Source organism: Lontra canadensis, unplaced genomic scaffold, assembly GCF_010015895.1.
Source record: "Lontra canadensis isolate GAN:19392208 unplaced genomic scaffold, GSC_riverotter_1.0 scaffold9, whole genome shotgun sequence".
Classification (NCBI taxonomy): Eukaryota; Metazoa; Chordata; class Mammalia; order Carnivora; family Mustelidae; genus Lontra; species Lontra canadensis.
In genome coordinates, this window is record NW_022631003.1 from 35,793,426 (window position 1) to 35,809,400 (window position 15,975).

Here is a 15,975-nt window from a genome sequence, read left to right on the forward strand (position 1 = left end):
AGATTAGGTATGGAGTGCTCGCTTCGGCAGCACAGATTAGGTATGGAATTTGGAAAAGCAATCTATTTTTAACATGATAAAACCTATATTATATTTTGTTTGGAGATTTATTATAATTGTTTCTATAATTGGTTGTTAAATCCTGGATATTTATTAACATGTGGATTGATGTGTTGAGTTTTGAGTCCACAAACTATGCCAAATCTTTCATTCTGTGATCCATTTTCTGAACATGACATTGACAGAAAACTTGTAAAACCAGACACAGTTCCAAAGGGTAAGTGACTTCATATTGTTCTATTCCACAGTGGGAAGAAAAGATAAAATATTGTAAAATGCTAAAATGCATTCTGTAAAAATCAGAAGAATTTAAAAAGGTTAAAGAGATAAGTCAGAGTGATGACTAGAAAAGTAGATAATCTTGAATGTCTGATAGAAGAGCTGTAACTCCAAGAGATTGGAACTTTCCAGATTGGATCATTTAACACATACTTGAGTACCCAGCCAAATATAAATAAAAGTAGCCATGAATCTTACATTCTCCTATTAATATAAGATTTATCATTTGCTGAGATGTACTATAGTTAAATGATATGTGGTACCAGTTGTTTTAAAATTAAATTGGAGTGGGAGATGAAGCATGAGAGACTATGGACTCTGAGAAACAAACTGAGGGTTTTAGAGTCGGGAGGTGGGTTGGGGGCATGGGTGAGCCTGGTGGTAGATATTAAGGAGGGCATGTACTTCATGGAGTACTGGGTGTGGTGCATAAACAATGAATCTTGGAACACTGAAAAAATAAAATAAAATTTTTAAAAAATTCCAGTTCAGCTTTGAAGGGTTGTTATAAATAATACAGTAAATTTTATGCCATTGCAATAATCACTTTATTGCAACAAACACTCAGTAGGCACTACTGTGTTGAAAATAATTGTGTAAGCCATGTGGCAGGTGAAGGCATCCACCTGACAAGAACCTATTCTCAAGAAACTTAGTCCCTGTAGATAAGGTAATCCTTGTATGTGCATTAAGTGCTAGAATAAGAAGGTAGATACTGAGTTTATTCGGTAAACTGAGGATATTTAATAGGACATGACTGCAAAGAAGATGAGAAATGGGGGAAGGTAACAAGAAAAGCCAAGATTGTAGTTGGGAACCTCTCAATATATCTTATAACAGTTTTTAATTTAAAAAATGTGGTTGTTTTTCCTCAGCTATGATTTGGGGGTCCTCCAATGTTAGAGATTTGTATTAAATCTAGAATGTTGGGGCGCCTGGGTGGCTCAGTGGATTAAAGCCTCTGCCTTCAGCTCAGGTCATGATCTCAGGATCCTGGGATGGAGCTCCACATCCAGCTCTCTGCTCAGCAGGGAGCCTGCTTCCTCCTCTCTCTCTCTCTCTCTCTGCCTGCCTCTCTGCCTACTTGTGATCTCTATCTGTCAAATAAATAAATAAAATCTTAGAAAAAAAAATCTAGAATGTTTTTTCATTCCCAGCCTCATCTGCTTTTCTTGTAGCAAATTCAGACCAAAAGGGAAGAGTTAATCATGAGTTCACTCTTTCATTTATTCTGGTACCATTACTGACGCTGCTTGCTGGAGAGGCAAGTTCAGTTACTTTATTTCTGTTGTTTCCAAATCTATTCTTGTCTTCTTATCACTAAATATTACAGTCATGTCTTATTTCAATCACATATTCATTTGGGCTTATTTTTGCCCCTTTGCAATACAAATTGAGGACAAAGACTAGGCAAACTTTCCTAGCCCGTTATAAACTGGAATTACAAATCATTAAATAAATAAATAATAAAAATTGTGGATTCTGTTCATTATAAGAAAGAACATTACTAGCATTGATATTGCCTAAAATATGAAGATGATCTTTTTTAAAAAAGAGATTTATTTATTTTAGAGAGAGAGAGAACGAATGGAAGGGGCAGAGGGAAAGAGAATCTCGAGCAGACTCCATGCTGAGTGCAGAGCCCCATGTGAGGCTCGATCTTGGGACCCTGAGATCAGGACTTGAGCTGAACCCAAGTGTCAGATGCTTACCCGACTGTGCCACCCAGGCACCGCATGGATGAGATGGTTACTTTTAAAGAATTAACACTGATAGTGGATTATCAAACATTCTTATTTGAAATTCTATGGAAGTGAACAAGTATAAGCACATGACATTTAGTTTCACAGACAAAAAACCTTTCTAGGAACACCTGGGTGGCTCAGTCAGTTAAGTGTTTGCCTTCGGCTCAGGTCATGATCCCGGGGTCCTGGGATCAAGCCCCACATTAGGCTCCCTGCTCTGTGGGGAGTCTGCTTTGGCTTCTCCTTCTGCCTGCTGCTCAGACTACATATGCTCGCTCGCTCTCTCTCTCGCTCTCTCGCTCTCTGTCAAATAAATACATAAATAATCTTAAAAACAAAACAAAAAAAACTTTCTAGATGTTGAGCCTCTGCAGGACTCACTCATATTGAGAAACTCAGGCAACTTAACAGGCTGTTTTGTAAATACCAAAAGGAATTAAAGTGGGAGACAGGAAATGTCATGGAATTTGGAATCTCTGAAATTAAAGACCTAATGTGTGGTTAGCTCTATAAGGAAGTGTGATTCCTACTTACAAGAATACAAGGTCAAGCTGTGCCCTCACCTTCTTGGTTTCACAAAATACAGTCTTATAAACAAGGGTTTCTCCATCCTAATTTTTTCCCTTCACTGCAAACCTCAAATCAGTGACCACCTGTTACTTGTGTCAAATTGACAAATAGCCACTTAGTTTTATGGTTAAAGTAGCAAACTACTCATATTCCTTCATATTCGATTTCCTCCTCTCCTCTTTCTTCCCCTTCCCTCTTTCTTTCTGTCTCCTCCTCTGCAGTTTCTAAAGAGGACAAATCCACTGTAGAAACTCAAAAAGAGTTTTGCATTTGTTTGTGGCACTACACAGGCAGCCCAGAATGGCTCAAGTTAATTGTTGAAGATTATGAACAGTTTAATTCATTGACTCTGGAAGGTGAATGTTGATGCTACAGCTCTAAATCCTCAACCCCAAAACCTAAAAAATGGCAGGAAAAAAAAAAACAAAAAGAAAAAAAAGATTGTTTTGAAACATATGGTATAACACTTAGCCTATCTTTTAGAAATGTTAGCTTATGTGGCTTAAGGAAATGTTTTCATCACTAGTGTGCATCTTTATGAAAAGGATGATTCAGATGTTTGTCCACTAAATGTTCATTGAATATTATACATATATATATGCACACACATATATACATATACATATACATATACATATACATATATATATAATATACATATTATATGAATGTAGTTCCTCAGAGGACCAATGAAAAAAGTTCCATGAAGTGTGGAGGCAAGGAAGCAAATTCACTGTGGCCAAGGGCAAATTGTCTTTTTCTTCAAATCCCTTTATTCTGTGTCCCCGACCCTGGTACATAATACAGTCATTTGTCATCTACTAAGCTAGAAACAGCCAAGCCATATTTGACTCTTCTCTCTTACTCACCCTGCTACAATTCATTGATGGTCGCAGTTTAGAAACCTACTTCTGGGAGACTGTCTCACAATCCTTCCCCTGTTTTAAATCTCATTAGAATCCCAGTAATTCAGAACTTTTAAAAAAAAAAATCTCTGATGTAGTGTATCCTAACTCACTTACTCTCTTTAATCCTTTATAGCCGCCCAAGTCATGTTGCTTAAGCACAGCCTGATCGTTTCATTTCTAGTCTTCAGGAATTTTGTCCAAGTCACCCAGGACCCTCCACCACCTAGTCCCACCTCTCCTTTACACAGCCTTTCCCCGCTGCAGCACTCGCAAAGGATTCTGGGCACTACCCAGACTGAACCTGCCGTGTTCTTTAGTCTGCTGTGTTTGCCCTTATTCCCATAGCTGGAATGCACTTCTTGTTTTATTGAAGACCTCCTCAAAGCTTAAGATTTGGCCTAAATTCCACATGCCCCCCAAAAATATTACCCACCTCTGAGTAGGAGGTAATCATCCTTTCCTCTGTGTCCCCATAGCAGTTTGCTATAGTCGTTGTACAAAGCAAGTAGTTTTTACAATGCAGTACATATGTGGCCTGGACCAAAATTCATTCTGTACTCATCTCTCTCTTCCTCTTTAGATTACAAGCTGTTGAGGTTTTTGTTAACTGGGTTCTAGGAGGAATTAGTTGCAATAACAAGGAAAAACCCAAATTTAGGATGAACACAGTAGCCTCTGAACCTGAATGCATCTGAAGTTAATTTTGCACTTCTCTCTGTTCTAGAGATCTCCAGGAACTTGATGATTCTACCCAGCTCCCTCTGCTTTGCCACTTCTCAGAAACAGCTGAAGGACTCACCACCATTCGGGCATTTAGGTGAGCAAACATATTTTCATTTTGCTGATTAGGCGATCATATCATCAACAAATCTATCTTCAAATAACTGATAATTGCTACCATTTTTTGGATGCCTACTGTGTGGGCATGGCAGTGTTCTAAACTAGAAGAGGTAAAATACGGCAATAAATGTTCAGAGTTAGTCTAATTCTCTGAAATTTTGGCAAAATATAAAGAAAGAGTGAAATACCATATTGGAAAGATACTAGCTGTTTAATGTAGACCTGTTTGTCAATTCCCTAGCCTCAGTTTTCTTACCTGTGAAATGGAGAAATCAACTTTGCTTCTTAGGGTCATTGGGCTGATTGACAAATACATGGAAAGCACTAATCATGGTGATTAGAAAAGAAGCATCCAATCAACAAGTTAAAATAAGAATATTAATAATAAAAGAAATGCTACTAAAAATAAAATAAATACTACTGTATCAAGTTATTTTAGGATTTAATCAGTTTTCTTCAATTATTACTGGTAAATAATAAGAACCCAAGCTTTTGATCAAAAGCGTTTACTTAAAAAAAAAAAAAAGTGTTTACTTAACACTCAGAAAATGATCTGGTCCTATTTTCCCTGTTCAAGTAAACTCAGAAGAGAAGGTGGCAGCACTGAGTATTTCATTTAATCTGGAAAATTGACATCTTAAAGTATAATGTCTTCTTGGAAACCTAAATGCAAACATGTAGTGATTTCAATTAGAGCTTTTTCTACCCTAAGAAATATTTATATTATTAGATATAAAAACCTGAGTCAAAAAGTAGAATAGAGAGATATAAACATCAACAATATGTATCACAGAATTTCTGCATCAATCTATATAAACTTCATCATGAAGATTCACACTTTCTGCAGTGGTGTGTTTTCCCATCAGAGTGGCTCTTATTGGAGATGACAAAACTACTATTGACATCAAATTATAATATTAAGACCAAATTTGTGTCCTGGTAGAAGCCAGTAATGACCAGTGGTACTCATTGCATCCATCATATTAAAGATTTCATTTTTCACCAAATAAATCCTTTCAAGTTAATCTATTTGACTATTGAACATATGCTGGTACTACTCTTGATATGGATATTTAAAGTCTACAAATACATGGCCTTCCACTTCCATCCCAGATAAATACCACAAAGAAAACAGTTAGGGTAACATGGCAGGTGGGGGGCAAGAAGTGCCGGGATTCAGGCAAGCTCGTCGATGACACTGCAGGACGTAGATGGGTTCAACATATAACAGTCCTTGCTCTGTTTTCTCTCCGGACAAGGTGAAGTTATTTTCTAAGAGTGATGACGACTAGACTCAGGTAAATCGTCTTGAAGGAAAAAACAGTTTAGAATGACAGAGGAACTTGACCAAGAGTCAAGGTTTAGGCTTTTCATTTATCTTCTTTGTTAGACACATGGACAGAATTTAGCATGACTATTCCTAATTTTACATGAGGAAAAGTCTAGGTAGTTAGAAGAACAAAATACTATGTGTTAAACCTTCAAGGCTTGAATTATGATTGGAAGAAACAAAAGACAACCGAACTTTTTATGGAGAAGTATCTGCGTCATAGTCATCCAGATTTATATCTTTTAACATTCATTTCTAAAGTAAATATTAAGTACCACAAATATCAGCATTTTTAAACCAAAAGAAGTTTTAAAATGTGGGGACAGTCCTGCTGCCATGAATAAAATTCTAGAGTCTTTACATTTGGTGCTTTTGGTCAGGAATCAAACATCTTCTTTTCCATCCATTTCTTCTTTTCTTTCAGGCTACCCAGAGTCCCCAGAGTCTTCAGCTCTTTTGGAAAGTTAGCATTTACTGATTAGGCTGCCTTTCCTCCCCTGCATTCAGGGTTCGTGGTGTACTCACACGCGGCAGTGAACTCCCTCAAGTAGTTTACCACGAAAGTTTCACAGTTAAATTAGACTGAGATTTCAGTGACCTTTCCTATTTTTTTTTTTTTTTTTTTGGTCCAACAGAATAAAGGTCTAGGAATGTTCAGAAGATGAGCTGGATGTGGATGAAAAGATACAGACTGAGTGTGTCAAAGTTTCCATTAGGAAAACAGAAGGTTTCTTGCCAAATAGAAACACACAGAAAGAATGTTCACTGCATTTCCACCCCTCCCCTCTCGCCGCTGCTTCAGACCGTTGCCAATTCCATTTACAAACTCTTTAAGAGTGCATCTGAAACAATATCCCACAACTAAATGAAGAGTAAGAAGCATCCCAGACAAAGCACTTTGTCAGAATAAAGTCTTTGATGTTCATCTAAAAGGTGGCCCAGTGGCTTTCGTCCAGTGGGCCCCATCCCCAATCTCTCCATTACCACCATCCTGTAGAGAGGGAACCCTCTCTTGAGCCCCTGAACATGATGAGTTTTCTCATTTCTGTGCCTTTGCTCATGTTGTTCCTACTGTTTCCAGAGCTTTGTCCTCCCTTGTTAACCTGAAGAATTCAGCTCATCCTTAAAAACCTCACTTGGATCATCCTCCAGGTCCTCCATGAAACTTTGCTTAATCCTCCTTCTCTCCCCATCTTCCAGCTCCTTCCCTGTGTGAATCGCCCCCTCTTTATATTCTTTTATATATCCCCCTACTTTATATTTAAGTAGCATTTCGTGCACAGGGCTGTTATAACCAGCTTCTGAGGTGCATGGTCCTTGCTTATTAATACCGTGTTTACCTCCTTCCCTAAAGACAGTGTTCCTCAAGGGCAGAGGTTAAATCTTATTCATATATATTTATATATATATATATATGTATATATATATATATATATACACACACATATTTTTTTTTCCCTGATGTCTTGCATCGAGTTGGTGTTTGGCAAAGTTTCTAAATGAATGGCTAAAAATCTCCCTAACATTGCAAATACAGAAATGTTGTTCCTTAGGTGGATATATCTCATTACCGTTCATATCCACTATTGCAGTAAATCCTCTAGTCCTGTGGGCCATCCTGCCTTTTCCTTATTCACTCTCTTCAGTTCTAAGGGCCATCCCAGAACAAGACAGGCATGTTCCTGGGACTTCTCAGGCCCACTCCAATAAGTTGCTCTTTCGTGTAGGTCCTTCTGTACATGGCATTTACGTCAAGGCTGCAAACTCATAACTCAAAGTGAGGTAATTATTTGGCTCTGATTGCCAAATCCTTTGATTATTGTAGATCAGATGTTGTCTGACTCAGTTATCTGATTTATCTGGTTTGGCATATTGGAATGATCAGATGGATTGGACAGATATCAAGTATCTGCTTTATATTGGCCTGTATGGACGACTTTGTGGGCCAAGTGAACGCCCCACACAGGACTTGTGACATAGTGATGGTTTAATATAAAGTTTTGCAAATTTATTTGAAGATTTGGGGAAACTTGGGGCAGTCTTTTATCAAACAGGAATCATTTCTGAGCTGTCAAATGAAACTTGGCTATGCCTTAGGAACGTAATGCACAGACAAGTGGTCCATATATGAACAGTCAAGGCCATGAAGAGTGAATAGACCACATTCTGATTTGGCATTTCCTCCAACCTTCAAATCAGTTATTTTGATTATATTATCCAGCTTTCCATTGTTTTTGTTATTCACGGAAAATAAATGTAAAATGAAAAGAGACTATTTTTGTTATTTGGAAAGATTTATCACCATGTAGAATGAGTTCTGTGAAAAAGTAGCTCACAAGTTCAGATGGATAAGATTCTTATTAGAAGTTTCATTTATAACACGGATTACCCAGTATTTGGTCTGATGATGTTGATTTCCAAGAATGAACTGAATTTGGCCAGGGATCAATGTCTAAACTGTATTTGTCATAAAATCCTATAAGTACCATAGGCTGAGAGTTCCTTTCATGCAGTGACCATCCTTAGAAATATTTTAGAACCTTGAGCATGAGCTATCTCATCTAACAAGAAAATCTGCTGCCTCCAAGGACCTCTATCCTCTACTTCTTTCTACTCAGTTTCCTTCTTTGGTTCCCAGAAACCCCAGCAGAAGGAGAAATTTAAAAGTATCTATTTGCCTGTTACACATGCATAGTTTCCTGTCTTCTCTGGTCCTCGTCCAGCTCCTCCTACCCACCTTTAACTGTGTTATTTGGAAAAGTAAAAAAAAAAAAAAGGCAATAAAAAGTAGGTAGAGCATATTGCACTTCTGTACAACTTACTCTGGTTTTTGTAAGGCCCTTCAACATAGGCCGTGCTTTGTTTTTGTGGCCGCAAAATTATGAGGAAATTTATGAAGTGATCCTTAATAGGAATTTGTCATCAGAAAGCTTCCTTTTCATAGCAGGGGTCTAAGAAAGGAAGAAGGTCAGGACCACACCCTCTCCAGTAAGCATGCAGCAAAGCAGTAGCAGCTGGCCTTTATTTTGAAGTAGGAGTCCATTTACTAGTCATTCCATCTCATCCGTTTGTCACGATGTTGAGTAAACAGTGTAGTAGTAAGTGTGACTGTTTCTTATTATTTCTCCTGTTGGTGGCTAGCATGATAATATTTTCATTTTCTACAGGCATGAAACCAGATTTAAGCAACGTATGCTGGAACTGACGGACACGAACAACATTGCCTACTTATTTCTCTCAGCAGCCAACAGATGGCTAGAGGTCAGAACGGTACGTCCATTTCGTGATTTCCAAATGGAATCCAAACAAAAAAGGGGCCTGATGCAAAGAGGGAGACTGTTGTAAAAATTAGTCTTGCACCGAGAGCCACACTAACTTCACTTTTTCCGAACATTAAAATAGCTCAGGTTTGTTTACGTTACAGATGAAATTTGTAATAATGTTTTAGCTAATGGCAAGACAAATAGCCCAAAAAGCAAAAATTCATTTTGTGTTCATTAGTCTCTAGATTGCATAAGTTAATGGAATGGCAAATGTTTGTATAACTTCATTTTTTTTTTTTTTCAAAAGAACAAATTTGACAAGTGAACAGATGTACTCGTTTCCTTCATTGAGCAGGGCAAGCCTGGAAGAGATGGTGACTTTCTATGTTTTAAGCCAGTGGAGGATCACATTAGCGCAAAATGTAAAAAACTGCAATTAATCATCTGTCGCCTTCTTCTATCCCTTGTGAAGGAGGAGGACAGGCACATGGTTTGGCATCATACAGACTTGATCTAGCAAGTTAATTAATTTGAGTCTGTTCCTCATCTGTAAAATAGGAATAAGAATATGTACTTCATGGGGATATTAGGATGAAAAATAATAATATAAAGCCCTTAGTTTCCTGATTAGCAGGTGCACTCAACAGATGTCTTTTGAATGAAAGGATGAATAAATAAATACGTGAATGGAAACAGCACCTGCTGTGGTAAGTGGTTCATGAGCCAAAGAGCTGGAATATGAGCCAGGAGATGGATGGAACACAAGTTCCAGAAAGGAAGGAAATGTAGTTTGCAGACTGGTCTGCATAATCTGTACTATAAATAAGCTACTTTGGTGGTAATGATGAGTTGTCTGTAATCTTTTTAAAAAAATAATTTTCTACTGGGGAACCTGGGTGGCTCAGTCATTAAGCCACTGCCTTCAGCTCAGGTCATGATCCCAGGGCGCTGGGATGGAGTCCTGCATCGGGCTCCCTGCTCAGTGGAGAGTCTGCTTCTCTCTTTCGCTTTGCCTCTCCCCTCCACCCCACTTGTGCTCTCCTTCTCAAATAAGTAAATAAAGTCTTTAAAAAAATAAAAATAAAATAAGAAAATAATTATCTATCCATTTGTCCAAAGGAAAAGGAGGTTTATCTGTACTATTACAAGGCTATCATGTCTAATATATTCAGGCTTTCAAAACTCAACAGACCAAAGAAGGCAGATAGTAAAAGGAGTTTGATGAGTTGGAAATGAAAAAGCCCAAGTATAATCTGAGTTGTTGATGGATGGATACGGGTTGATATGGATTCTTGGACTGTGCCCCTGCCCCCATCTTGGGCTTTAGTCATCATGATTTCCCACTGGTTTACAGAGACTCTCTTCCATTATATTAGTTACAATGTAGAAATTATTCAGTGACATAACACAATTATATTTTACAAATTTTAGATAGAAGCATTGGTTGTTGATAAGAAATTCCTTCCAGCTAGCTGTAGGGGTTGGGCAAAATGTCTCCTGAATTACCTATAGAGAGCATAAAGGCAGATGAAATGTTGCTTGATTTATAACAAAACTAAGACATTATTCCCAGATCCTATCCAGACCCTAATTCATTGTTTTAAACTTCTATTTGTTTTTTAAATTTGTTTTCTCTAAGGAAGAAAAAAAAAAAAACCCAATCATATCTGAAAAACAGAATAAATCATGAAAGAGCTTGATGAAAGAATGTCCCCAAATCATAATAGAAAATGTCAATGGTTACCTTCGTTGTTTGATTTTTCTTAACTTGGAGATCAAGCAGGTGTTTTAGGGGGCAAGTGTGTTTGCTTTGGACTTGAGGTGAATGTCTGACTGGACTCCTGTTTCTGTTCTTTAGCACTTCCTACTGTCAGGTTAATGGACAAGTATTTAACAAGAATCTTCAAGCAAACCATATGTTCTGCTCTCATAGCCAAAATACAAGATATTAGAGCCTTCAGACTGCCAAGAAAGGGGAGGTCAGGAGAAATTAGAGAGGAAGAGTGGCCAGATTCAGAATGGCTTTAGTTCAGTTTGACTCACGGCTCATTACTTTAAACCCCATGTGAAAAGGCAGAGGGACAACCCAAATGTAAAAGAATTCAAGTTTTCAGCTGTAGAGACCTAAAGAAAATGCTGATTTTTGAAACAGGAAGGGCAGGCTCTGCCATCCATTCTGTTCCTTGAAGATAACATTTGTTGGTGTGTCTTATCTTTGTTTTCTGTGTATTTTGATCCTTCCAAGAATTCTTGTCTGGTCTCATTACCAGAGCTCTCCCTTAAAAACCAATACAAAACAAAAACAAACAAAAAAAAGGAACCTTTTGCTTCTGTTTCTGGTGGGTAAAAGTAAGTTTTGGAAAGGAACTTGCTGATTTATTGTAAAATTCTGGATATCTCTGCTGACAGAAATCAAGGTCCAAAGTCTTTTGTTTATGATTTGTCTCCTTTGCCTAATTGTGTGTGTCGGTAAGTTTATGTGGGTATGCATACACACACACACACACCTCTAGACAACCCCAGCGATCCAACCTAAACTAGTCATATTCACTCTCTTCTTCTGAGTACCTTGAGAGTGTTCGTTAGAACCAGGATATTATTTAGAATATGTTAATATCAGAGTCTTTATTCAACTACAAATGTGTAATTCAAGAACATATGCTATAGTAGGAGTATGGAATCAGTTAACTAGATAACCCCTATTAGGAAGTAACTTTTCTCCCAACTGTACACATATAATGACCTCATTACTATTGTGCTCTGTGGACACATCTCCATCACTGGAGACACGATTTCAGTTTGAAATAAGTGGATCTTGTGTCAGAAACATGGATGTTGAGATACAGGACCTTGGGGACGAGGGTGTGAACTGTTCTCTGACCCCCACAACTGGACATATTCTGCCTTGTAAGTCATTAGAAAAAAAGTAATGAAAACTTCTATTTGGTCCACTGAATCTGCGTTGATCTTACTTACCCACAGTAACAACACACCCCCTCCTTTCTCTGTTCTTTGCCATATTCCTCATTTAGCAAAAATATCTGCTTATAGCAAATATTCTTAGAGCTCCTGTAGCAGAAACACAACTAAAATGGTACATGGAAGGTTGGGACATTAGGCATAAATCAGAAGAAGCAAACAGGATTTCCTGATGCAGATCTGGGGATTTCACCAACTCTAATTCATGGACTCATCACCTTCATAAAGAGAAAGAGGAGAAAACTTATCATTGCTTTCTGTGGCTATTTTTCGCTTTCCTTCCTCTTCACTCTCAGTTCAAGCTTTCGGAAGCAATGCCACTGAATTCCCTGGATGGGAAATCTCAAGGAGAAGGAAGAAGGAGGAACCAGAGAAAAACACTTCTTGTGGGATTTCAGAAGATCCATGAGCCCCATCCAATTTTTGTTTATTCTCTAATTTATTTTAAATATATGGCTCTCGTTTCCTTTCCTGGTCAAGTTAAGCAAGAGCTAAGACAATCACAAGTTATTCCCTTTCTCTGAGTAAACAGCTTTCCCTATGGACTACATAGCCCTGCCCACCATAGTCACTTCATATTCATTCCGAATTAGGAAAAAAATGAAGGTCACAATACACTCGCATCAAAAAAGGACAAGAGTCTAAAAGAATAATTTGGCTGGTGGGAAAGGAGCTAGATTGTGACCACCCGGCTTGCTTTGGCAGAGAGGGGAGTGTTGTTCCTCTGGGTGCCAAGTGAAGTGGGCCCCAGTCGTGTGCAGGGTGTCTCTACAGCCTAACCTTTGAATGCTGCTTACGTCCTTTGTTCAGCACGGCGTTTTCTCTTCAGCCCTGCACTAAACAGTTCCAGTTCTTTGGCATTGGTGTTTCCATTTGCGAAAATTGTGTAACTCTATCTAAAGGCTGTCTTTCCAAGGCTTTCTCTTGCTGTGTGGTGAAAGAATAAAAGAAAATTCACATCAGGAAGCCAAAAAAAAAACCCCCAAAAAAACCCCACCAAAACCAAAAAAACTTTAGCATCGACAGGCTTAAGTGAAAATAGCCTTCAGGGTGAGCTTGCACGAGAGTCGATTTTACGAAAGAGCACAGAACTTTTCTGTGTATTCCTAACTCCACCACAGACAGGTGTGCTCTGATCTTGTCATTGGGAGGCCCTGCTCTATGCTCCCAGATACTCAGTGGTACCAGAGAGTGGTACTGCTGAGGGCTGCGTAGAGATTATGTTGCTGTTAACTGTTTGTAAGTCTGTCTTATAGAAAATTCCCGTTTTTACTATAATCCCATAGATAGATACATGTCATTGAATCACTAGAAATCTGGACAAGAGGCCTCTCTTTTGACTTGGAAATCAGAGGCTTATCCCTAGAAGGAGTGTTGCATTCACAAACTCGATGGAAGTTATAGTTTATCACTATCCAGATACAATGTCTGGCAGTGGGGCCCTCTTGGAGAACTGGCAATTTTTATGTGCAGTAGCTTCTATTTAATTTTGACCACAGGTGTGTTTTCGTGGAATGGATCAGTTAGGATGGGTAAGGGCTAAGCAGTAGAATGAATACTGCTAGTGATCCCTAAGTATTTGCTCTCTTTTGTGTGAGTTATTCAGATCAGCCACTTTTCCTTTCTTAATTTATTGCCTTGAAATTATTTTGTTGTTGGCATATTGCAAAGAAAGGAAAGAAGGTGTAAGTATATAATCACTTTGTAACTCATTAAACTTGTTAAGTGGCTCCTTCAGCTCAGTGGGGCGCCTGCTTCTCCTCCTACCTGCCTCTCCCTCTGCTTGTGTGCACTGTCTCTCTCTCCTTCTACCTCTCTGGGACAAATAAATAAATAAAATCTTTAAAAAATGGCAAATGAAGTGAAAAATAGAGAGCTAACACAAGCTCTTACTATCAATCAACTTCACACATCTGTACTCCTGAACGGTTTGAAGGGAAATTAATGGAATTTAGTGATTTTGCTATGAGTCTTCTTGATAAACATGGTACACAAAGGAGCTTCCTTTCTTATGCAGATCAAGGTGAAATTCTGATTAAATGACTCTAAAACATTCCAAATTCATTACAAAAAAGTTTTTTTTAGTTTTTTTTAGAAAAAATAATTTTTTCTGACACCAAAACTCATACTCTTTATTACAGAGAGCACCTAGCACAATCCATGTCCCACAGTCCTGTCCCTGCAAATGTTACTTTTTTCCCTTCAATATTCCATAGAAAAAAGATTTTTGAGCAGTGGCAATAGTCCAGGAGTGATCTGAAACTATCTAGTTGGTATAACTAGAAGACAAGAAGAATAGCACTTTCTAAAAAAAGGGATGAGGAATATTTTTCATAATAAATAAAATAACTTCGTTATATAGCTACTAAGCTGCAGACATACTGGCTTTTAAGCTCTCGTGTCTATATGAATTTAGTAGACGGTAGATTTTGAAAATGGGTTTATCCCCTGGAAATTGTGCTATCAGTGTACTTCCAAAAGCTATCCCTTACTGCTGAGATGTCAAAAACATTTATCTCTATACATTATCTTTAATAAAAAATAAAACAAGAAAATAAGATAAAAACAGAGAGGGAAACAAACTATAATAGAATCTTAAATATAGAGAACAAAATGAGGGTTGCTGGAGGGAAGGTGACTGGTGGGTGGATGGACTAATCAGGTGATGGGCATTAAGGAGGCACTTGCTGGGATGAGCATTGAGTATTGTAGGTGGGTGATGAATCACTGCAATCTGCTCCCAGCCAGTGCTGCGCTGTATATTAACTACCTTGAAGTTAAATAAAAAATATATGTATACTTTATATATGTAAAATATATATCTTACAAATAGATATCTATATAAATATTAAGATATTATACTTTTATATACAATATGTCAACATTTGTATGTTCATGATCTCAGGGTCGTGACATTGAGTCCCACATTGACCATGACCTTGCTTAAGATTCTCTCCCTCTCCCTCCCTTACGTACTGGACTAATAATAAAAATAAGAGTGTCTGATGATCATACTGAGAATCTTTCAAGTAGTTTTAAAAGCATTAGCCATGAGAGAGAGCCAGAAAATATATATTAGCTCAGACTTACTCATCAGCCTCCTCTCTTCCTTCCCTTCGTCTGCACTTCTCTTGCTGGCAGTATTGCCAGGCTAAGGCGATTTATCTATTACCAGAATTATCATTTTTAAGTCAATAGAAAATAATTTAAATCATCTAACTGAATCAACCATCTAGTTCTATATAATGAGTGAATCCAGGCCCCAATATAAAATATAAGGTTCCATAGTCAATTTAATGGGGAGAGGTGTGGTATGAGACAAAGAGAGAAAAAGAGAAGAAAAGAGACAGATTGAGTGCATAATGTTTTGCATTTCCTTCATAATGTTTACATTAGGCCTACTGTCTACTATCCATTTCTTGAAACTCGGTGATTATTTTATTGTTATACTTTTAAAAGAATGTACACAATTTTGAAAAAGAAAAAGTTGGAGGCATCACAATTCTGGACAAATTATATTACAAAGCTGTAGTGATCAAGGCAATGTGGTACCAGCACAAAAACAGACATATCGATCGGTGGAACAGAATAGAAAAACCCAGAAATGGCCCCACAACATTCTGGTCAACTAACCTTCCACAAACCAGAAAAGAATATCCAATGGGAAAAAGACTGTCTCTTCAACAAATGTTGTGGGAAAAACTGGACAGCCACATGCAGAAGAATGACACTTGGACCGCTTTCTTTACATCATGCACAAAAATAAATTCAAAATAGAAGAAAGACCTAAATATAAGACAGGAAACCATCAAAATCCTAGAGGAGAACCCAGGGAGCAACTTCTTTGATATCAACCACAGCAGCTTCTTACTAGACACTACATCTCTGGAGGCAAGGGAAACAAAAGCGAAAATGAACTATTGGGACTTCATCAAGACAAAAAGCTTCTGCACAGGGAAGGAAACAATCAGCAAAACTAAAAGACAACCTATGGAATGGGA

General features: G+C 37.9%; 1 protein-coding gene across 11 annotated transcripts in view; it reads left to right on the plus strand.

Annotated features, from left to right (window-relative positions):
• The window catches only part of ABCC9 (ATP binding cassette subfamily C member 9), a 144,724-nt gene that overhangs the window by 107,666 nt on the left and 21,083 nt on the right, over window positions 1-15,975 (plus strand). For all 11 annotated transcript variants that reach the window (XM_032855299.1, XM_032855306.1, XM_032855304.1 and 8 more), the window contains 2 exons: window positions 4,287-4,379; window positions 8,900-9,002. In XM_032855299.1, coding sequence (XP_032711190.1) covers window positions 4,287-4,379; window positions 8,900-9,002 — 196 coding nt within the window. The remainder of the gene's footprint in view (window positions 1-4,286; window positions 4,380-8,899; window positions 9,003-15,975) is intronic.